This window comes from Diadema antillarum, unplaced genomic scaffold, assembly GCF_040938485.1.
Source record: "Diadema antillarum isolate AM-2024a unplaced genomic scaffold, OU_Dant_1.0 seq00000653_RagTag, whole genome shotgun sequence".
NCBI lineage: Eukaryota > Metazoa > Echinodermata > Echinoidea > Diadematoida > Diadematidae > Diadema > Diadema antillarum.
Window position 1 is genome coordinate 213,319 of NW_027271566.1, and position 25,216 is coordinate 238,534.

The window sequence follows — 25,216 nt, forward strand, 5'->3', positions numbered from 1 at the left end:
ATATAATGGTAATGGTTATCACAATAAAATGATTATTTTCTGAAGCAAGACAATACTGATCGAAAAAGTACTTTCCACTGTAACAGTTGTCGATCTTCAGCAATTTGATTATTTGGCTATTTTTATACATAATATCATGGTTGATGTGGGCAAACATCAGATCTCATAAAACTTGCCCCATATTATTCAATATCAATCTTTGTCTAATTAGTTCATTTTAAAAGCAAACATTATATTTCAAGATTTTAGGGGAATGATGATGTGGATCGGCCCCGACGTTTTATATCCTTTTAAAGATTTCTACGAAAAAAAAAAGATAGTTTGCTTTTCAGAAACTATAGGCCTATAACGATAATGATTATAAGACAGTTAATTTATTTCTACGTAGAGATAAGGCAAAGAGTTTGGTCGCAAAAAAAACCCCGATAAGTCCATTTCTTTTAAACTTTTGAAGTACGGTTTCTGTCATAAAGTACAAAATAATACATTTTAATTGATATATTGGTCACTACATATACAGGCACATTTGTAAAGTTATGGTCAAAAGAAGCAAAAATTTTCTTATTATTCTCTTTATTTTTCTTGACCTTTAATCGCAAATATCTCCATTTGGCATATATGGACTTATCGGTTTTTGCGAAGAAATTCTGCTCTGGAAAGCCCAGTGGTATTGGTACTGTGACCAGCGTGTTAATGGGATTTTGCTTGAGGCGGCCTAAAATTATTATGCTAAATTGCCACAAAATTATATTAAACCATAATTATCAACCAAATGTGGTGCCAAGCAAAAAAGAAAGCAAACAGTACTCACATTTTCTTTTTTTTTTTTAATGAACCTTATTATGCCTAGCATAATGTTGCAATACCTATGCTGAAGCGGCAAAAATTATGCCAAAAAGCATAACCATCACGCCTAAACTACGGCAACCTTGGGTGATGCTTGTTGGCCACAGAACTTTATGTAGAGTTCTGTGTTGTTGGCTCGATCGCATTATCTTCAACCCAACTCGAGATGGCGCCATTGCAAAATTTTACACGTTGAGATCATTGACAGCTTGGTGCATGGAACCCGCAACGTACAACAAGCATCATATGACTCGTCGGATAGTACGCATCCGGTACGTGTATGTTTGTTTGCATCATACATTGATGCAAGCGCAACATGCATACATGCATCCATGCTTGCGCTTGCATCAACCAAAGATCGTTGATATTTACACCTCGTTCTGTGCGCCGCCGTGCTGCTGGACCAGAAAACTGAGGACTGTCCACTCGTTTGTGACTTAATTAGTACAACACGTGTCATGACAAGCAATCATCTTTTGTAATCTGGTTCAAACATTCTATCGCCGATTGGATCAACGGAACACAATGCCACACTACAGACAGATTTATAATCAAAGTAGTGACGATGAGTACAGGCACGCCTCTCGACCTGGTGCGCGTTCTCACACTCCGCCAGCGCTCTCCCGGGATGGCACGACGGGAGAACGTACCGTTTACAAGCGGCGATGGCTCGTCATAGCCGTATTGGCTCTGGTGAACATATCTTCAGCGTTGGTAAATATTTGTTTAGATAGACCTCACTACTTACTGTTAGTACGATGTAGTATAATAATGCATGGTAGCTGTACCTGTGTAAAATCTTGTTAGAATTATATCTTCCTCTCTGTTGTTATTGTGGCAGTGTTGTCTAGTAACGTTACTTGTCGTTAGCTTGCTGTGCCAAAACAAAAAGTCACACACACAAGACACTAGACAGGACAAAGCAAAAGACCCACGCCCCACGTCTCTCTGAACTTCAAACCTTCAAGAACAAGTTCACCATATTTACACAGATACATCATGAATTGAGTGAACACAGCAGCAATATCTGTAGTTAGACAGGCCAAATCTTGATATTGGTCCCCTCTTGTTCTGCGTGTGCATCTTCACTATGTGCAAACTATGGTATGGAGGTTGAAAGGAGTCACCGGCTATGACGAAATGAATGGCGGTGAATGGAGTGGTGGACTATTTCATGATAATGCCGTAAGACTGATGGTATCTGTCTCTTCTCGTTGGGCTTTTTATCTAAGAAGTAACGTTGGTAAAGATTTACATGTGACATGGTCATCCTCCGTCTCCGTGAATAGATGGGCTGACCTACCGCCACACGCATCAGAGACCCCAGCCAACACGTACTAGTTACAGCGTTCCGCAACGGTGTTTCTGTTATAGGGCTGACCATGATTGTTATACTAGTACATAGATGTAGACATACAGATTGCACTTGTACACAGCTGTACTAACATTACTGAAGAAGGCCCTTGGGAACGAGAAGAGACGCATACGATCATGCTTCGGTTCATTGAACACATCACTGCCGTCATCAGTGCATCAGTGAGAGTTTGAGAAAAATTACTTGATGCATTCAAAAGTTATGAATTTTTAAAGTTTCTGTGTTAGTCACTGCTGGATGAGAAGACTACTGCAGTTTTGATAATGTCACATGCATAGAATGATATAGGGAAATATAAAGAGAATTCCACCAAATTTCAGTTTTTGACAGATAGTACACATTCCCTTGTTACTGTCCTACTATACACAGCCCAGTCGCTGTATAAATAGCGACAGGGCTGTACCGGAATGGCCCACAACAGAAAGAGAGCTCAGCGATCGCTTTACGATCACTTTGAGTTTTGATACTTGACATCATTTTTTGTCACCTCAAACTTATTAAATGTAATCTTCATTAATGACACTACATAATGTAGCTATGTTATCGATATTGACATACACATTTCACAACTTACCAAAAATGAAGATTATATGCAGCATGTGCGAACGGTACATCTGATAATCGGGAGTTCACGCGATCGGGAATGCACTTTTAAAGGTCACGCTGTTGACCGTGCTGCTACCAAGGAGCGCATGCACGCAGTAGATCGCTGCATTTCCAGCCATGTACCACGGGTGTGTGTTTGTGGTCTGAATAGTGTGACCTATGAAAAAATCCAAAGAGGAAGAGTTACAGTGCTGTGAGTTTGTCACTGGCAACAAAATACACAGTCTATGTCGTTTCAGATAAAGGATGATTTGAATGACAATGAATGAACATCATATTTTCATGTATATGCAGTACTGTACATGAAAATTTACAAAATTGTAGCACTATCATTGTAAACAACACTTGTACAATTGTGATTTCATTATATGCAATGGTAGAGCTGTGCAATATGTTTCACACAATAGTTCAAATTATCATACACAGTGTAGAAAGAGGCATGAGTGAATGAAAGCCCAGGAATTTATAGCTGAAATGTTTCTGTTATTAATTTTCAATGAAAATCTGATCATAAAAGTGTCATTGAATTTCCGGTAGACATATATTTGTAGTGATAAAAGATTAACATGTTGGTCTGTTTGATCTACTGTAGGTTGTAGTAGCCCAGAGCAGATGACATAAAAATGTAACGCTCATTAATGGAGTGGTTCAGAGATTACAAATGTACCTTACAAATCGATCACAATTTGTACACATTAATGATTCTGATTTAAGCACAGCAAATATAACATGTGGTGTTCCACAAGGCACCCTTTTGGGACCACTTCTTTTTATTGTGTACATAAATGATTTGCCCAGGTCGTCCACACTCCTTTCTTTCCTCTTGTTTGCGGACGATTCAAGTCTTTTTTTTTGACGCACAAAAATCCTACTGAGTTACTTGATATGCTGAACTTTGAGTTGAATCACGTTTTAATGATTGGATTCAAAGTAACAAATTATCCCTAAATCTAAACAAAACTAATTTTATGGTGTTTAGTAATACAATTACTTGTTTACCTGGCTCAATTTCAATCAAAGGGGTAAACTTACAACAGACAAATTCAGTTAAATTTCTTGGCCTTTTAATTGATTGTAAATTATCTTGGCAGGAAGAAACAAATCATTAAGTAAGTTACTACTACAGAAGCTTTTAAGCATGTTTTCTCCATATATTATATTACGTACTCTGTACCTTATATTCCACTTTGTTACTTCTGTATCTTCATTATAGCATACTGGCCTGGGGGAATTGTTCCAAAATACGCCTGGAGTCTATCTTCAGAATACAAAAGCGAGCTATAAGGATTATCAATTGTACAAATTATTTAGCGCCGGCAAGCCCACTTTTCAAAAGTGATAACTTCTTAAAGATTTTTGACATATGTGACCGGCGACAACGGTTTCAGGCAAAAGTCGGGAATTGTGAAAATTCATTTTTTCACTGAATCACATTGCCCATTACCTAAGCTTTGCATTGATATAAAACACTTGTATTCTCCGGCACCATAAGTGGGCATAGAAAGAGAAATAAAATGCACTTTTTAAGTTGTTAGCCTGACAAAATTGCGAGAAAACAGGCTTTGAAGATTCACCTCTTTCTCAAAGACAATGTCTGAGCGGCGATGCGAGGGGAGAATCACCCATCCGTACAATGGTGCCAATCGATGTTAAGCTCCACCTTTAGCAACCGTATCGCGTTCTGATTGGCTCACTGAGAGAGTCAAATTTCCCGGGCACCTTCCTCGGAGCTCAGCGTATGGAGCCGAAAAACAATGCGTTTCGCTCGGGTTTGTTTACAGTACGTCTTTCAAGATGGCGAATACGATAATTGCACGTATGGTATACATGAACATGTGTATGGTGCACGCATTACGCAATGGCATCCACACGCCATGACCGTGTGCATGTAACTGGAGCGGTGTCAAATCCACACATTTACAAATCATGTTTTCATTGTGGTTGACTTGTCTAAAGTTGTCTTTGTGCTCGCAAGGGTAACGCTTCCTGTTTGTTTTGCTTTTACAAGACATTCATATGTTGCTTTGTTCATGGTGTTACTGAAATTAAAACAAACAAACACGACTCATTAGTTTGATGCGATCTTGACGTGTAGTATGAATATAATTAGTCACATGTGACTGCTCCTTTCCTCTCATCTACCTTTCATTGAGTCAGTCTGCTGTCATAATTTTTACTACATGTGCAAGTAGACAAACCTGAGAATAACTAGTTTTCTTTTCACACGATTATGTCATGCTGCATGATTTTTGTTTCACTTCCGTTGTCGAACATTGCAGTAGAATAGTTTGGATAGAAAGCCAAACGAAGAGCACGCACTACAGAGCGAGCGTAAAACCACTATAGCAAGAACAATGGAGCATGTAATCGTGCACGCGTGGACAAAGCATTCCCCAAACGCTGCAACTGCTGTCTCCGTATTAAAGCCGAATTATGTAAATGTATGCGACGCACCAGCCAATCGCATGCGCAACCCTGCGCCGTAGCAACGCTGGGGATATTGGCGCGGCGTTCGAAAGAAGCTCAAAACTGACAAGTGCGATCCAACATAGGGTGCTTAAAATTCCATTTTCGATAGGAAAACCTTAGTCTTATGCTCTGAAATTTAGTGTAGATATAGAAAACATATCAAAGATTCGATTTCTGCAAAAACCCTAAATCGACAAAAATAATGGTCAAAATCTTTGTACCCCGTCAGGAGGGAATTTTCTGTTGCGACTTTTGCCTGAAACCGTTGTCGCGGGTCACATATATTCTTACTCCCTTGGGATATTTATGTACCAGTTAACTGAAGACGAATTACCTTTAAATGCTTTCACTCTCATGTTTGTAAAAAATAAAGTGATGTACATTCCTACCCTACAAGACAGGAAAATTCATTTCACTTTTCTCCCGTAAGAAGTACATTTGCTCTTAAAACAATAATACTCCGATACAGAAAGTCCAACATTCTGGAATAGCCTTGACTCTAACATCACTGAATCGTTGTCACTGAATTGTTTTAAAGGTAAACTAAAAAAATCCCTTGTGCAAGCTTATGTCTAATCATACAACATGCAATTTTATTCGAACTCCCTCTTCTTTATCAGATTCGTCATTTATTAGGTATTCCAGGTTTGCTTTTCGTTCTTTGTACTGAGTCATTTATGTCAAGGCTATTCCTGAATTAATGAATCATTATGTATCATGTGCATTTTGGCGCATTCTTACAGTTATGTAACTATGTTGCTCGGGTGACAAGGAATGTTGTAAGCGTATGATCCAAGTGGCTACTTAGTATTTCGCTATGCTCTTGTATATTTTATTTCTTTTTCTTGCTCTTTTTGCTCTCTTTTCTTTTATACGTCCCTTTCCTTCCTTTCATAGTTTTCGTTACTAGGTTGTTTAAGAAGACCAACGCTTTCATCTATACAGGGACCTATACATTACAAGCTTTGCTTTTTAGTAGGTCCCCACATGTCATGTTTGTAAAATTGTCTTCTCTTGTATTCTTTGTAATTACGACGCTATGTTCAGTCTTATGTCAAATTGATTGTATCATGTTATTTGTGTTTTGAGATGTGGAACAATAAATCAAATCAAATCAAATCAAATGGCACTATTGTGCATGCAGTTAATGTTAAAGAGCCACAAGTGCTGTGATGATTGATAGACACACTGTGTTAAGGTCATACACAGGCTTTTTTGGAGTTAGAGTATGATTGATAAAGCATGTTTGCAAGTGTGTACAGGTCAACACAGTACGTACAATGTCCCTTGCACCCGTGCTCATAACATACTGTATGTGCATATTAACTCATTATCTGAGCAATATGTTTGCATTTTCCTGTTTGAAGAGTGATGTTGATGAATCTATGTATGTATTTTGCTACAACTGTGATACAAAAGTAGATAACAGTAAGGGGCGTGGAGATAAACTACAAATGTAGTTAGTACCATACAATGTAAGTACTCACACACCCACACATGTCCATTTTGTTTTTGCATTGTTCAAAATTTTTTCAGTGATATATGTGATGTACACAATTGTACATAAGAATTATGCTGAGACCCACAGCAACACACACACTTTTACATTACTGTAAAAGTGGATATTTTCGCGCGACTAATTTTTCACACTTTGCCGTGTCAGAAGACTTTCGCATGTTTTTGATTCCGCAGAATCAAGACATCAAGTACTGGGACATATGGCACGCAAAAATATTTGCGTGCTTTTATTTTCGCGCTAGCTTCTCGTTGCGCGAAATGCGCGAAAATTTCAACACCGCGAAAATTTCCACTTTTACAGTATAGGCCTAAACACACACTACTAGCATCTCTCTCTCACATGCAGTGTACAATATATAATATGTCTATGCATACTGTACAATGTACTTATGGACATACCATACAAGTGTGTGAGGATGCATACAGGGCACATTTTGTTGAATTGTATCATTGCATCTCAAACAGCATTAAGCACTTCTTCCACAGTGCCCAAACTGTGAATGGGATTTTCAAGAGTTGATCGAGTGAAATCTGACAACATTTGTGTCTTTTTAACCCTGTAATTACCATAGACAAACTGTTAATGCACAATGCTATTAACCTATTAGTAACTGAACTGCCCAAACCTGCCTATCTCATTACTCTCTTAAGTGCCCAAAACTGCCCATTTGTTTTTTTTTTTATTGTTTTATGCTTTATACCAAATTTTTATTGTTTTCATATACAACGTAATTTGAAAGAGGTCAAAGGTCAACAAGAGTATGTCAGAATTACTTCTTTGACACACAAGTCTCTTGGTAAAGTCTTGATATTAGGCTTTCAAGAAAAAAAAACAGAACTTACTTAGAATAGACAAAAATAAACATGTTATGACTATGAGCTATTTTGCACAGTTTAAACGGGTGATATTGGTTGAAATGAGAATTCAGCTCTTAAACTGTTTGTGAGATTAGTACTGAAAACCACTTTATGAAATGTTAAAAAGCTTACCATTAGAATAGGAATTCATAGTTTCTTTGATGAAAATCGAGTTTGGAATGGCCGAGATATTCAAAAACAAAGTAAAACAAAGTGATCCTTATATTAGTATCATTTTGTTTGTATATCTCTGCCATTTCACAATCAATTTTCATCATTAATAAACTTTTAATTTCTCTTTATATATATAGAATGTTCATATTTCATAGGAAGTTTCTTACTATCTCTCACACACACACACACACACACTCACACACACACAAAGTTGGAAACCTGAAAATGGCTGAAATCCCATCTCAACTGAAACTATACCATCCCTGTAGTTGCCAAAATGAAAGTAATATTGCTGTACCTTTTGACCAGGGAACAATAGGCCATTATGTAGGGAATCTTCACTTGCTGAAATGGTGATGCTGAAGAGGGTTTATCACCACTCAAAGAAACATGCCACCATGCATTGTGCTGATTTAACTCAATGTCCAATGAAAGAATACATCATACAGTACAGTATATTGCACTTGTACAGTGTAGTGATGGCAGACTTAGACTCTGACCTTCTGCTATTGTTTTTCAGTTTCTTGGAGCATCCATGCTGTGATAATCTTCCTGTACATGTGCAATAGTGATTCTATTTTTAGTGCTTTGTTTACCTGTACTGAGCATTTCCTATGTTTGTTATAGAATGTGAGCTTGAATATTCATTTAATACACTGTGGAATACGTATTTTGTGTGTACGTGTACATGTAAATCTGCAATATGACTTACACATTCAGATTACAGTTTGGTGTCATATGAATGCCTAAGCTGTTCATGATGCTCTTTTTGTCTGTTGCAAATAGTCTTGGCTGAGTATACTGCACAGGGAATATACAATATGTGACCATGCATCCCAAAACCAACAAAAAGTCACATTCACTGATTTTATGTCAGGACTCAAAATAGATGATAATCAAGTTCAAGTTGTTCAAGTTGATTTATTTCACTTCCAACAAATAATTAGAAATACAAAGAAAGACAAAGAAATGCTCATATACACAGATGTCAGGAAATCAGTACCACAATGCGATAAACAGAATAACATTGTAAAAAAGATACAGGTAAATTATCAACAGAGATACAAATAACTGTTACGTCACTGTGGTAAATGCATAAACAATATTGCTGGAAATGGAGGGGACTGCTAAAAAGCAGAGCTTGTAGAATGCAGTCCCCTCATAGAGAAAAAAAAATAATTGCAAAACAACAACAACAACAAATTTCCCTAAGAAGCGGTAGCAAAAAAAAAAAAATACAGACAGAGTAATACACACATACATGCACACATACGGACGCACATTAACAAACACATGGCAGCTCTCTTGTAAGGAAAGATTGATGAGAGGATAGAAAGATATAGTAGTGAAGAAGGTAGTAAGTCCGAGGTGGACAAGGGGGGGGGGGGGGAGAGGAGAGGGAAATGGTGGGTCATAACCAGGGCACTGGAGGCACAGAAGCACGGGCTCGCTGATGAACAAAGAGTAGTGATGGTAGATCAAGATGGGTAACCTAATCAATCTTGAATTTTTACATTTTCTGAAAGAGCAAAACATTGTGGTAAAGTTTGGGATCCTAAAACAAATAGGAAATTGTGTTTTTAGCAGTTTTTCTAGAACACTTTTTTTTGTTTGTTTGAGAATAGTGTGTTCAGATGTATCGTAGAGTCCCCTTTTCATTCCTTAGAAATGCTTTACACACTCTTCACTTTAAACTCTAATAACTTTTTAAAGAATGGTATCACTGCTTTGAAAGTTGGTATGAGAAATTGATTTAATGTGTCAATAGAGCATGATAAATTTCAGCTTAATATGGTAATCCCTTAATTGTTTATGCTGTGTGTAGTTTCACATCCTGTTTTCGTGTCATTAATTGCACAGCTAGCACAGCTTGGTCAGAGTATTAAAGTGCTTGAATATAACCTAATATTACAAATTAGAGCCTCTTTCCTCAGTAAACTTTTTCCAGAGTATGTATTTTCTTTTCCTTTATAAGATAAGTTTAAAGGAAAGTCCATTTGAATTGAGTTATAAAATATATTATTTTAAAGCTTAAAGGGTGTGTACAGTTCTGGTCAAGGTGAAGATCTAGCTTTTAACGTTTTGTGAGATATTCAGAAACCACTCTATGAGATGTCAAAGAGCATGCAGTTCTAAGGGGTATCAAAAGTTGATTCGATGAAAATCGGTTTTGAAATGGCTGAGATATCCAAAAACAAGGTGAAACAAAGAGATACTAATAAAGTTGGGGCATGTCGCCTTTTATTATTAGCACTTTTTTGGATATCTCAGCCATTTGAAAACCAATTTTCATCAAATAAACGTTGAATCCTTCTTAAAATTACATGCTCTTTCATATTTCATAAGAGGCTTTTCATTGTCTCACTTAGGAATGTTCAAAACATGAATCCCTACCTCAACCAGTACTGTACAGTCCCTTTAAAATCTGCTCTTTCACAATCTGTTCTCAACTAAAAATTACTGCCTGGTCACTTTTTGTTGGCTTTGTGGTGCATGACCACATACAATGTACAAAAGTATGTTACAGTTACAGTAGATGAATTGTAGCATGTCTTTCTTTGAAAAAATAGCCTGCACAATACTGTAAAACAAGTAATGTTTGTGTGCATTTCAATTTCACAAATTTTGCTAGAACCGAGATTCGCAAAATTAAAACACACGCAAAAGTTCTTGTCTGCACTACAATGTGCGTTGAATGCCAGGATAAGTGGTGAAAATTTCATGCCGCAAGAAAGGCAGTTGGCTCCACTTCGTGACAATTTCATGCCATGAAAGATATCATCTTTACAGAATTAGTGCCAGTGGTGGGTCATCAGACCCTGTGTACTAACACAGTATATACAGGATCTCACTCAGTCTTATTGACAATCAAACTGTAAAGAACTTGGCAGAATGGACACAAGCATTCTCTGTTGTCATGGCATTATGTCAACTCGTGGCACAGCTGGCAAAAATCAGCACTTTTTTGTCATAATATTCTACTCAATTATTCAAATTCATGAAACTCTTCCGTTGAGGGTGTTTTTCATTGCTACTAATTGAATAATTGCCTTTATAATACATCAACGTAAATAAGCACTGAATTGATCAGTGTTTTAGTACTGTAGTAGCCATGACAAATAGGTGTAGGGATACTTGAGCAAGATTCGAATTCGATTGTACATTGCAGGGCAATTTGTCAATCAGTTGCAATTCTACTCAATTGTGCCACCTTCTCTTCCTCGCGGTGACTTGACTCCACTGATCTACATATGCACTGGCAATCCTAATGAGTGTCGCACTACGTTGACTTTTGCAGGCATGGATAAGCTTTGCACCCATCGCCAACTACGCAGCGACGTACATGAACACCACTGATGCGAACATTAACTGGCTGTCCACAGTGTATATGGTCACCACCATCCCGTTTGGGTTCGTAGCAGTCGGCATCCTGGACACCTGGGGTCTGGCGCCCGTGGTAAGTGAGCGGCTGTTTGGTGCAGCATATCACTGTAAGATTCCGGTTAGAGAAACTATAATTTTCAGTGGGTTCCCCTGCCAAAATGATCTGTCCTTTGAAAGGAATGGTGTTGTGTAGTGTTGGTTGAGGTGAGGATTTGGATTTTAACCATTTGCAAGATACAAAGAATTCACTCAATGAAATGAATAAAGAGTATACGATTCAAAGGGAAATTCAAAGTTTATTTCATGGAAATTGGTTTTGAAATGGCTGAGACATCAAAAACACAAAGTAAAACAAAGTGATTCTCTTAAAGTACAACTGTAGGTCCCACCTTTTATTAGAATTGCTTTGTTCTGGATATCTTTCATCAAATAAACTTTGAACTCCTCAAAAATTATAAGCTCTGCCGTATTTTGTAAAAGATTTCTTTCAAAAAAAGAAGTTATAATACCTGAATCCCCATCTCAACCAAAACTATTCCCTCCCTTTAAGCCTCTAACTTGTCAAGCTCTGTATTTGCTGATTTGTCAACTGCACCCAAAGTTCTTGCCAATGGTGATGAAGATGAAAGAAAGGAACAGCTTGGTACCTGTGCCACCTATGGTGGTACCAGGGCCGGCGCAGTGTTTTCAAAAGTGTGGGGGCCCACTTCCAGGTTTCTTCAGCTTACAAGCAAAAAATGATAAAAAAAAGGTTCTCAACTCATCTCTCCCAGTCCACTTCCGGGTTTCTTCAGCTGATGAGCAAAAAAAAAAAAAAGAAAAAAAAAAGAAGCGACGTCCTCAGCTCATCTCTCCCTGTCCACCTCTGGGTTTCTTCAGCTGACAAGCAAAAAAAAATAAAAAATAAAAAAAGGTCCTCAGCTCATTCTCTCCCCCCCCCCATTTTCAGATGTTATAAAAAAAAGGTCTTCAGAGAAAACACATAACCTTACCGCCGCCATACTTCAAGATCTCTATCTATTTCTATTTTAGTGCCACTTTTTTTTTTTCCGGGTTGAAAAAAGTGTGGGGGCCCAAAGTGATGACACCTTACAAACGTGTATGTATTCCTTTGTATGGTGCACAAAAAGTGTGGGGGCCCGAGCCCCCGCGGCCCCCACGGCTGCGCCGGCCCTGGGTACAATTACACAATTACACCCAAGGACATGTGCAGATACCTGTGCTACATGTACCTACATTTGTACCCGAAAGAATGTCTCTTTTTCAAACTTGTTGGTTATGCTGCCCCTGAGCGAGTGCACCATACAGTGCTTGAAAGGTCAGCGGGAAGTGGAAAATTGACTTTTCTTTTATAAGTCTGTAGAACTTCAAGATATTTTGTATGGACAGTTATGCTTAACATTTTCAAGAATACTAGCTTTATGCATGTCTAATCCCAAAACATCATTTCCTGTACATATAGATAGTCCCTGTTTATACAGTATAAGACCATAATTGTTACAGTATAAACTGCATCTATCATTTAAGGGTCTCCCTGTAACAAACAAAAAGAAGAAAGAATAAACGTACTTGAGATAAATCTATGAGCTCCTCACCAGTAAATTTATCATCAAAGGGATGGTACAGTATTGGTGGGGATGAGAATTGGGCTTTTAACTTTTTGCGAGATACCAAGAAAACACTTTGTAATATGAAATAGTACAGAGCATACGATTTTTAAGAGGAATTCAAAGTTTATTTGATGAAAATCGGGTTTGGAATGACTGAAACATCCAAAAACAAAGTAAAACAAAGCGATTGTAATAAAAGGTGGGTCACACACTTCATTAGAATCGCTCTGTTTGGGATATCTCAGCCATTTCAAAACCAGTTTTCATCAAATAAACGTTGAATTCCTCGTGGAATTACATGCTCGTTCATATTTCATAAGAGGTTTCTCATTATCTCCCCCCAAAATGTTAAAAACCTGAAATTAGGTCTCAATCAAAACTGTACAACCCCATTAAGTACCAGTTGTTCTTTGTATCCATTCCATTTGGCAGATCATTCTCGGAGCCTGCTGCAACATGCTGGGCCTGGTGATACGCTACCTAGCAGTATTTAAGTTCTGCCAGGACTACCGGTACGTGGTGGTGCTGGTGGGCCAGGGCGTGGCTTCCCTGGCCCAGCCGTGCTTCCTATTCACGCCCACCAAGGTGGCGGCCACATGGTTCCCGGAGAGCCAGCGGGCCACTGCGAACACCCTGGGGTCCACCTCCAACCCCTTGGGAATCCTTCTTGGTATGCTCCTCTCTTCCATGCTGGTCACAGATGCCGATGGTGTAGAGTTTCTGGTACGTACTTGTGTACAAACATCCCTCAAAGATATACATACCACATCATATAAGAAATGTATACACACACAGATATGGATACGAACACATGGATACATTGGATTATAATCAGTCCCTTTCTGTTTTATTTTTCTGATGTATGATATTAAAGCTGCCCATTTCTTGCTAAAAATTAAAACTTAGAACTTCCAAAATGCAATGTTGAAATGGCATACTTTCCTTAACACTAGATTCACCTATTGGACCAAGGCTGTTGTGTTGAAACATGTTTGATTCTGTGTAAGTCTTATTAACATTTCAGAACCTCAAGGGGATAGGGTTTATACTCGTCATGTGTGACCATGCATCACAAATCCAACAAAAAGTCGCACCCCTTGATTTTACATGAGGACTCAAAAGAGGTGAAATGGGTCCACCAAGTGTATCTTGAGTTTTTCTTATTTTCTGAAGGAGCTATTCTTCTTTTACATTATCTGTAAGTTGGGGTCATAAATTGAATGAGAAAGTGTGATGCAGAAAGCTTTCATTAGTTGGGGAAATCATACAATAGGAGATTTAGGCTTCTACCAACCTTTATTGACTTGCTGGCTAGCTTTTGTCCACTCCTGTGGACTTCCTCAGGTCAAGTGACTGACACAGCTCATCGCCAATCTTCGGTCCAGTGATCAAGAGACAAGCAGGCAGTGTCAGAGAAACGGTACAATCACTTGGCCTGAAGAAGTCCACAAGAGTGGACGAAAGCTAAATTGTTTGTTTCAGCAAGTCAATAAAGGTTGGTAGAAGCCTAAATCTCCTATTGTAATGAGAAAGTGTGTTTTTCTACAACCCTTTTTTTTTTTGTAGTGTGTTGTGATTAGGTATGTCTTAGCTCAGGTCCCTTTTCATTTCTTGAAAAATCCTTTCTTCACTTTCAGCTCTAATAACTTTTTGTAAAGATAATGCTACTGCTTAAAAAGTTGGCATTAATCATGGACAGAATGTAGTGATAGACCATGCTAAATTCTTAGCTTCATCTGATTTTCCTTCATTGTTGTTGCTCCAGTTGTTTATATCATATTTTTTTGTCCCATTCATCACACAGCTATCACAGTTTGCTAAAGATTAAGCGCTTGAATAGACCCTGTACTGCAGATTCTCTTTTCTCAGTTCACACTTTTCCAGAGTATGTGCTTTCTTTCTAATATTTCGATAGGTTAGGAAAGTACATTTGAATTGAGTTATACATCATTTTAAGCTTTAATAGAGCTTTCAGAATGTGCCATGACTGGCAATTGTTTGTTGTTTTTGTGATGCAGGGTCACAGTGTATCATATTTCTCACTTAAAGCGCAAAATGCAATATCTATTGTATTTCGGTGTAGTATGGCTGATTTTCCTTCTGATTTTTCTTGATGTTATGGTTTTGTTTTTGTTTTTTTTTCTGATTTTTCTACATAGATAAAGAGTTGAGAATAACATTTGTACCTGATTTTTATTATTTTATTTATTTTTTTAGGTTTCCTTGCATGAAAAGTCATTGCATTTTCTGTTTTTTCTTGCAGTTCAGAATCAAATAAGTATTGTTTATGTGTGTTTCTCAATTTCTGGTAATGTATTGCATTTATGTATTATCATTCATGATCATTATGGAGTAATAAATCCGATCAAATTCTGCTCAAGATGTATGGAATGATTATTAATAGAAACCCCCCCCCCAAGCTTTAGCAACAATTTAAGATCATTCTTGAGACAATGGTTAAAAAAAAAGAAGTAAAAGAAGATTGATAGGCAAAGAGTGAGTGAGTGAGACTTTATCTGTGCTCTTTTTCTTCCACTTTATTCCCTACACAGCTGCTCCTGTATATGATACCCGGTGTGGTGAGCGGGGTACTCGCTGTTGCGGTCATGTGCTACTGCAAGAACGCCCCACCTAGACCGCCTAGTGCCAGTGCAGCCTCCCACCACGAGTCCTTCATTGCCGGCCTGAAGAAGGTTCGTGTCTATGTGCTGTGATATCGCTTTTGCGCTTTGTGATTAACAGTCAGATGCATTTTTATGAACCACAAATAGATTAAACAAAAGTGAAAAAAACAACAACCATAAACAAAACAAAACCTAAAAATATTTGCTTATGGTAACCGTGGAGAAATTATTCATGTGTAGTGATGCCTACGCATCCTTACGGAGGATTGCATATGATATGTATGATTTTAGGAGCTTCTAAATCCAGTGAAATGCTAGTGTGTAGGTTTGGCAAGCCCTTCGGACAAGCTTAAATATTGTCACCAAGAATCTTCAGTGCAGAAATACACTGTAGGCACGAGATCTGAATACAACATGAAAGAGGTCTGTGGCTGTCATACCTCAGTTTAGCAGGTTACAGGATTGTGCAAGGGTACATGAAGGGTCAAAAATGTCAGTCTTGTTATTCATGTATTATCATTATTATTTTTTTTTGTGTGTGTGATGTCTGGTATTGCGTGGACCAGCTCATTACCATCAGAGCCTTCTGGGTCTTGTGCCTCGTGTTCGGAGCTGGACTCGCTGTCTTCAACGCCATCACCTCCATCATGGAAGAAGTGCTCTGTCCGCAAGGCTACAGCGATGTGAGTTCTCCTCTACCCCTCTTTTTTTTTTCAATCCTTTAGGGGGATGTTTCACATTGGATTTAAGATGATTTTAAAGTTAAAATCAACTGCCATGTTATGGCATATCCTTAGTCTCCTTCTTGAGGTGTAGGGTTTACATAGGTAAATATTTCCCCATAGAGACGTGTGTTAAAATTCAAGATTCAAAATTTTCTGTAAAATAGCTGGTAGAAATGAGGTTTTCATCTTTGGTAGCCTGAAAAAATGAGGTATACCTTTTCATCCATCAAATTTCCAAGGGGGTGTTCTTCAGCTCAAACTCTGTCCAAGGGTCTGCTAAGCCAGACTGCAAGTTCTTTTTACTCAAAAAATCACATATTTTCTGTACATGCACCCAATCAAAATATAGTCTCTTCAAATTCCGTGAGAAAAGCTTTCATCCTGCAACCAAAATGCAGTTTGTAGAGGAATTCATACTCATGATCTACAGCTATTCAGTTTTTTGCCATACTGCATGTATGATTTTTAATCAATTTTTTCTTAATTTATTCTAGTATCTTTGGTATGATTTTGTGATGCGGTCAGAGATATTCCATTTTATTTACAGGTGTGAGCCCAGTAATTAATATTTTTAGGATAGACTTCTAGTGCTCTCTTCAGGAAAAAAAAAAGTGTCCGGCAATAATTCATGTTGAAGTACATGTACAGGTAAGCCTTGCATTCTGGTGCGATTTAAGAGGCAAGTCAGGCGAAAAAGAACAAGAAAAAACGAACTTGTGAATGCATGCAGCAGACTACATCTGTGAATGATACTGACATGAGCATACAGAGTGTGGAACAAAATGCTTGACTTGAGGAATGGTATTCACGTTTTATAGCGAGAAAGATGCTGGAGATACATGGTATGATGTCTTTTGACAAAATACCTATCTTTACGTTTTGTTTGTATGTGCATGTAATTTGCTGCGACTATGGCTGCGTTTATCTAACGAGAGAGAGAGAGAATCACGTTTCAAAACGCGTTTGGAACGGTGCTTGCGAATGTGGTTTGAAATGCGATTCTCGGGATGCAGCGTTTATCTAATCCTCATTCAATCGCGCCATTCGACCCAGGAAGTAAAGGTTTACTGCATACAACCATACATTTCTCATCATTCACACACAAATAATGGGTAGAAAACACAACCGAAAACAACTGGGAGTTGACCTTGAGATATAAACGTGTTTCAAAAACGACATTGGGTTTATCTACTCACAGAATGCCGATCGTGGTCTGAAACGCGTTTCAAAACGCCCTTTGAATGGCGTTCAGTCTAAACGCGTTTGAAAACATGGTTGCGTTTATCTAACCCCGGAAAATGGCTCAAACACGTTTAGGATGGTGATTCTGCCTCAGAAAAGTTTTAGATAAACGCACCCTATTTTAGATGGTAGAATATGTTGATGGATTTCTTCCCATCCCAGTAATTGCCACAGTAGGCCTTACTGCTTGCAGCTTTTGAGAATTTCTCCTCTTTGGAAAAAGCAATTTAGCTGCTGATATCACTATTCTGAGAGGAAAATCTAAATTCTTTGTGAATCATTGGTAGATCTTAGTTTTTATCTTTTTCGTCTCAGCGAGTTTGTCTATGTCTGTTTCACTGTATTAGAATAGAAGCGAGTTTGGGGAGGCAGTGTACTGTGAGTTATTTCTTCAGGAGTAATGTCTGTCTGATTCATACATTGTAAGTCAGCCGCTTTAGCATAGATTTGACACATTTTTGTTTCATCCTGGACAATCCATGATACAAATCAAGGGGTCTGCCAAGAAAGGGTGATTACTTTCAGCAAGTAAGACAGTCATTTGGCTACACAGGATGTACAAAGAGAACTTCAGTGCTATGCTTTCTTTCCCTGCTCTATGCTTTTTGCAAGATCTACAATGTGGGTTTGTTTATTCAGGAATACAGTGAGCAACCTCTCTCCCTTTTTCATCTCCCCCTCCCCTCCCCACCCTACCCATGCAGAACTTTTCTGGCATCTGCGGGGCCGTAATGATTGGCAGCGGCATCGTTGGGGCGTTTTTGTCCGGACTCTACGTGGACAGGACGAAGAAGTTTGGCCTAGTGGCCAAGGTGGCCTTTGCGCTGTCTGCTGTGTGTGCTGTTGCACTGTCCATAGTAAGTTCCTTTGCTCAATTCCTTTCTACGAAAAAAAAAAAAGAAAAGAAAAAAAAAAGAAGTAAAAAAAAATTAAAAAGGATATGTTGTTGCTCAGTCCTGTGACAGGAAGGAGTGTTGTTTACATGGCTTGCCATAATTACCTTTTTACCGACGTGTGCCAGACACAAAGAAAAATAGAAAACATAATCCATACAAATTAGCCCTTGATATATGAGTACTTATTATTATATGTCTTTTTTCCCCCCAATGTGATGTGTGATATTGAAAGTATTGCAATATGAACTCTTTTTTCCTTATTTCACTGTTAAAGATGAGAAGGTGAGATAGAGAGCACTATATATATTTCTTTCAGAAATTAATTTTCTTTTTTTCTGTTGGCATAGTTTCTAGGCAGATTTGTAGTATATCACACACATGGCACCTTATTCAGTTTTACTGCTTCACTATAATATGTGTTGTGCTAATTTGTACCAATACTCCAGTGAAAATATGCTGTGGTGTGTATGTACGTTTTTTTTTTTCTCAAGAATTGAGAAAAAACCATCAAAACAAAAAAGAAAAACAAATGCAAGGGCTTTAGTCATGTGACATGTGACACTGAGCAGGAAACATCCTCCTTGTAGTGTTGGTAATGCATTTGTCCAAAATAGCTCATTCTCACATGGTGCAAAAAAACCTGACCCAAAACAAATATGAAATGATACATGTACATGTAATATTGCAAATGAAGGTTCAACATGATTACAACACATGCTAGAAATCTACACCAAATGATAATGAAAGAGTGATGAAAAAAAAATAAGTGAAAAGCACACTGTCCAGTATGAAAATGATAAGAGCACACAAAATCTGTCGAATGAAATTTGAAGATGTCCTTAAACGGAGATGCTTAAAGGCGGTGTACAGTAATGGTTGAGGTGGGGATTCATGTTTTTTACATTCCTAAGTGAGATAATGAGAAACCTCTTATGAAATACGAAAGAGAATGTGATTTTAAGAAGGATCCAATGTTTATTTCATAAAAATTGGTTTCCAAATAGCCGAGATATCAAAAAAAGTGATAATAATAAAAGGCGACATGCCACAACTTTATTAGGATCTCTTTGTTTCACTTTGTTTTTGGAATTCTCAGCCACTTCAAAACCGATTTTCATCAAATAAACTTTTGATACCCCTTTAGAATTGCATACCCTTTTACATCTTGTAGAGTGGTTTCTGAATATCTCACAAAATGTTAAAAGCTAAATCGTCACCTCGACCAGAACTGTACACACCCTTTAAAATGTACAAATACTATATAACGATATGAATGAATGAATGAATGAATGAATGAATGAATGAATGAATGAATGAATGAATGAATGAATGAATGAAAGTATGTATGAATGAATCTACAGATAGTATCCAATGCAGTAGTAATCATTGTTCATGTTTGAAGTTACATTCACGAATGTAGGAAAGCAAGGTAAAATGATAGGAACCAGAAAACAATTTAGGCATGAAACATACAAAGTATGTTTCTTAAATTTGTTACTGTTCATTAATGTATTACTGGTTAAGTAGTTACAGTGCACTCCCATTATAACGAATACAGTTATAACGAAATTCCAGTTACAATGAAGTACAAATTTCAGGCCACAGCACTATCCACTTTATGTATTTTATTGTTTATTTGTATGTACCGAAAGAAAACTGTTGTCCCAAGGACTTTGTGATAATGGGAGTCCACTGTATTGGTAAGATACTCTAATACTGAAAAAGAAAACAGAAATCTGATTAAATTATCAATTCATCATAAAAGCTGTCTACATATAACAAAAACAAAAAGTATCTTCATTTATAAAGGACAGTACCAAAGGTCACAGTGGTTAATTCAAAAACATTCATTTGTCTATTGTTTTCATTCATAAAAATGTCTGTAAGTAGGGTATGTTTGAAGCTCATCATGGTGTTTTTTTTTCCTTTTTGCAAGCAAACAGCAACTTTCATAAAACGATCCAATGCTGAAATATCAAAAACAAAAGTGACTAATGTGGGTTTGATGCCCAGTAGAGGTTTCCCTATGTTTGCAAGTTAGTAGAGAAAATACATGATAGTGGAAAAAACAAACAAAAAGACATTGATGCAAAAGATTGTTAGATTCAAGAGCCCGTTTCTCTTTGCGCAGCTGTCTAGGTATCCTCATATGCCCGCCGCCATCGTTGGCACCTGTGCTGCTGTTGGTTTCTTCGGCTTTGCCCAGTTCCCTGTCTCGCTAGAGCTGGGCGTCGAAGCCACGTACCCAGTGTCAGAAGGGACAAGTGCTGGATTCCTGATCATGTCTGGGTAAGGCTCTTCCTAATTTTCTTTTTTCTTTTGTATTTATCATTCTTAAGGGGCTTTCACACTGGGCTTGTATAGAGTTGTGTAGCGTTGTGTGCCAACAACTACAAAACACGATATTTTCGCGGCATGAAATTTTCGCGAATTGGAACTGACGGCCTTTATTGCAGCATGAAATTTTCGCGAATTGCCTCTAGCATTCAATGCATACAGTGTAGACAAGAACTTTCGCGTACATTTCAATTTCACAAATCTTGGCTCTTGCGAAATTCACGACTTGCGAAATTCATGACTTGCGAAATTCGCAAAATCAAAATTCACTTGAACATTCCTCGTTTTACAGTTTGCCGAGCTTACGCTATCCCATGCTGTGCCAATGCTGGCGTGCATAACAATACATTGAGCGATATAATGATTACATGGGGTACATAAAAAAAAATTAAACATGTTTGATTTTTTTTTTGGCACATACTTTTGGCATAGAGCACTCGATGCAAAAATAGGCAGTTCACATGCAAGTTGACACAACACTATACTACTGTACGTCAATGCATAAGCAATAGCACGTTACCATACCCAATTCCAAAGAAAAATCCCTTGAGGCTGGATCCACGGTTATTCAAAATGGTCTCCTCATTCTTGCAATTGCTTGCTTCTGTAGAAAATTGTTCATGGGTGTGCGGCGTATTTCAGCATAACGGTACGCAACTCTATGCAGGTCTGATGTGAAAGCTCCTTAACCCTATTCTAACCGGGCTATTTGAGACCAAGTTTTTACTGGTGGGGGGGTCAGATCTCGGCCACCGATTGCATGATCGCCGCAAAATTTTGCCTGAAGATAGAGCTGGATGTCAACTACAAGATTACATGGTCATACAAAAGAAAAATTTTGATTTTCTATTTTTAGTTAATTAATTATGCAAATTCATGCATGAAATCATATTTTCACCTATAACTCCATAAAAAAGACTGAATAATTGCTAAATTTTTGTGTAAGAGTTCCTCAAGACACATTGAACAATTTTCTTGTAAAAATATAGCACAATCAAAATCAGTTTCTTTTGTTTTTTATTGTTTTGTTAATTTCTTATGTATTCATTGTTTTTTGACTTTTGTTTTCTATTGTTTTTTGGCCAAAATTTGTTGCAGGCACTTTTTCAAGCTTATCTACATTATAATTGATTAATTTCATTGGTTATAAGTTGAAATAATCTAATCTATATCAATTTAACCAAAAAACACAATTTACATTGGATTTGCACACGATATCATGAATTTGAGCTGTTTTCGGGTTGACATGCATACACAAAACATTACGTAACTTCAGAACGGTGTACCCGGACATGGCAAATTTGGTCTCAAAATATGTGGGAGACTTCAAGGAAAAAAGTCATGAAATGACGCGGCAAAATCTTTGCGCATTGCGGAATCGCGGCGAGAAATGTCGAGGGGGGTCAAATTGACCCCCCCCCCCCCCCCCCCCAGTTAGAATAGGGTTAATCATTGATGATAAATTTGAGTTAATCTGATGCAGAGTTATTAATTCTAAATTCTGTAAAGTTATACCCACTCTCCTTAAAAGTTGGATGATTAACAAAATACTGAATTTCCTCAGGAAAGAAAAAAAGAAGCAAAGTTGTCAACCCTTCCTGCCACGTGCTAGAAGTGCAGTATGGTTGTGCAGACCAGCACACTTGAGGGTATTTTACAATTGTGAAACATGCATGAGGTGAAGCCGAGTGTATTTTTTTACCTTTATGGGTCAATGCCAGTCAGCTACATGTAGAACTTGCTCAAATGTCAAGATGTCTGAAGAGGTTCGTTCCAAACATTTATGCACTTGGAAATCCAGCCAGCACACATCACAGTATGTACGTACAAGGTGCATAAAAAAAGGCAGGCAGGTGGCCCAAATTAGGAGTTGTTTACAGACAGGATTGAGAACACGTATGATAGTAGCTGCGCGTGACACGCTTATAACAACTGATTGAGTGCGCATTCCTGGTGTAGACATTGTGACGTCAGTGACTGAGCAGTTATGCTTTCTCTGTATAAATGTCCCATAGGATAAAACGCCATGCTATTCTGCTTTTTCATTGCACACTTTTTGCATGGCCGTGCATGTTGGTAAGGAAATCATGGGCTCACCGTGACTCATTTCAGCGCTTTTAATAGGCTACATTCTTGAAGGTCCAATTTTATAATTGATCCTATATCATGAACATCTTGTATATGCATCCGCTGCAAGTTTCAGTGTTTGGAAAGCAACCACTGATAAAGCAGTCACAGTTGGCCGGTTGTTGACAAGGCTTTTGTCACAGTAGCTGAGGCATTTTGGCTTGCCACTGTTGCAAAAGTGTTGAAGAAAATGGGATATACCTGAGCTGTTTATGCTGGGCTTTATAATATTGTCCCCTACTACTCCTCCTCCTCTTCATCTGCAGGCAAATACAAGGGATCCTACTCATGCTAGCAGCCCAGTGGCTAGCCAAGCCGCTCTCTCCAACTCAGCAAGCCAGCAGCACCTGTCAAGTCACCTCGGCCACGATACCCCGGGAATGCATCCTCCCACCTCTTCTGGTGGAGGGATGAGCACGAGGAGATTGGGTTCAACAGCAGCAGTGGCATTTCAAACGACATGTCATGTGAGCGGAAGAAAAAAAAAAAACAGAGCCAGACATAAAGCGATAATAAGTCAATCAGTGATGTTTGGTGGTAGATTTGCAGGAATTGTTATTAGCTTTGATGTTGTGTGTACTTTCTGTTGTTTCTTTCAGTTAGCTTCTGTCAGCGTACTTCTCAAGTTTTGTGCTGGTGTCATAGTTTTACTGCCACCAGAGCAGCATGGAAAGGCCTACACACTCTCAACTTTGTTAAAAAGTTTATATTCGTATGAAGATGCAGCTTGCATACTAGATTTCAGTTATATTGAATTCACCCCTAACTACCAAAAAAAAAAAAAAAGATGAAAAAAGCAGTGTTGGTATACAGTCTTCTGAAGCGTAATCCTAACCTTGATTTAGAAATCACCTACTGTTACTCTGCTTAGCAAACAAGTAATCAGTACAGGTCAAATTTCACTTTCAGAGAGATGTGAAAAAGTAAAACTCAGGCCCTCAATTTTTTCTGCATGTAGGGAAGTTTCGATATGCTTTTACATCAGGTAAAAATTCTTGATCAATTTTGTATGCACAACATGATCTTAGATGTTCAGCAATATAGTTTCAATATCAATTTTTGTAAGCAAATGCAACAGTATTTTACATGAAGTGAGGAAAATTTATGACCTCTTCTAGTGCAGAGAATGATATTCCTTCTCAAAATTGAATAGCAATTTTAGTTGTGAATGTAGTGTGCTGCACAAATGCCATTTTGTATAGAAGTCATACCAAAATTCATAGCAGCCAGGAAAGTTGCTCCCTGCAATGCGTTGTGAAGTTGATGGTACAATGATGAAAGGATGATTTGGAGATGTGATGCTAGACATGGATGGATTTGACAAACATTTTTTGTTGTTGTTGTTTTGCCCCTCTCACAGTAACGATGCTCTTTTACGGGGGATACGCAGCTGTCGCCGCGATCATCTACATCCTTGGATTCCACACGAAGTACAAGCGGATCCGTGCCGAGCACTGCAACGCGGCCGACCACATCCTGAACTTCAGCCGCAGGTCTGTGGGCGAGGGGGGGAATGTCATCTACTGATGCCTGCCGTCGCCTTGGTGACAGGTGGGATGATGGAGGCCAGTAAACTGACGTGCAGCGTGGTTGGAGAGATCTGGCAGAGGTGTAGGGGACACTGTGGAGCTTCCTTTACGTGTCTTTCCTGCATGTTTCATGTATTATTACTATGCGTGACGTCTCTCAAGAGTACAGAGACTTTCCGTTCGAGTGGACAGCTTCCATGAAAGAAGGCTTCGACAGCATTCTTTGTAAAAGAAGATTAAGACCGCATTCTGTGTTTGTTCATTATATCAATCAGGGTGCGCCTTTTAAGCCTCCCCGCTAAACAAGTTCTGTTAAGGTGACATCAGCAATGCTAGAGTAGAACGTGAGCATGCCATAGAATATACCCGTCATTTGAATGTTGTGTCTTGAGTAGATGTCCACTGGTGTGTAAGGAATACCTGCATTCTAAGAGCATAGGGAAGGGCACCCCACGTGACTTGAGGTAGTCAAATTCTGTGTGCATATTTCTGAACAAGATTCCTTCTTCCGCTATACTCCTTCCTCTCCCACCTCTCTCCTTCCCCTCCCCTTCCCCCTCCCCTCTCACTCCCCCTCCTGTTGTTGAGATATGTTGGAAACCTGCAATGACTTCACTTCAGCATGCATGTAATTGTGATCTATTTAACCTTGTGAAACCCACAGTGCTGTGATGATTCCATACGCTTACGTGAAACGACACTCAGAACCTGAAGGGCCATCAAGGCCGGAAAGACTTATGTGATGGATGGATGTATAGCAAAGTCATCATGACCTGCCAACTGGCATGAAATTAGAATTGCATCGCAAGCGGCAATTAAGAGGGGTCCATTCATGTGGGCATTGCTTACAACCGTTAGAATGCACTCCCTATTGTGTGCTAGAGACAATCATTTTA

General features: G+C 38.4%; 1 protein-coding gene across 1 annotated transcript; it reads left to right on the forward strand.

Moving 5' to 3' along the window:
* The first annotated feature begins 1,239 nt into the window (after positions 1-1,239).
* Positions 1,240-24,252, forward strand: LOC139736565 (solute carrier family 49 member A3-like). Its single transcript, XM_071647313.1, has 9 exons — positions 1,240-1,560; positions 11,145-11,303; positions 13,273-13,563; positions 15,393-15,533; positions 16,031-16,147; positions 18,136-18,288; positions 20,459-20,616; positions 23,058-23,258; positions 24,152-24,252. The coding sequence occupies exons 1-8, from the start codon at positions 1,372-1,374 to the stop codon at positions 23,203-23,205; spliced, it is 1,356 nt and encodes a 451-aa protein (XP_071503414.1). The 5' UTR covers positions 1,240-1,371; the 3' UTR covers positions 23,206-23,258; positions 24,152-24,252.
* The last annotated feature ends 964 nt before the right edge of the window (positions 24,253-25,216 follow it).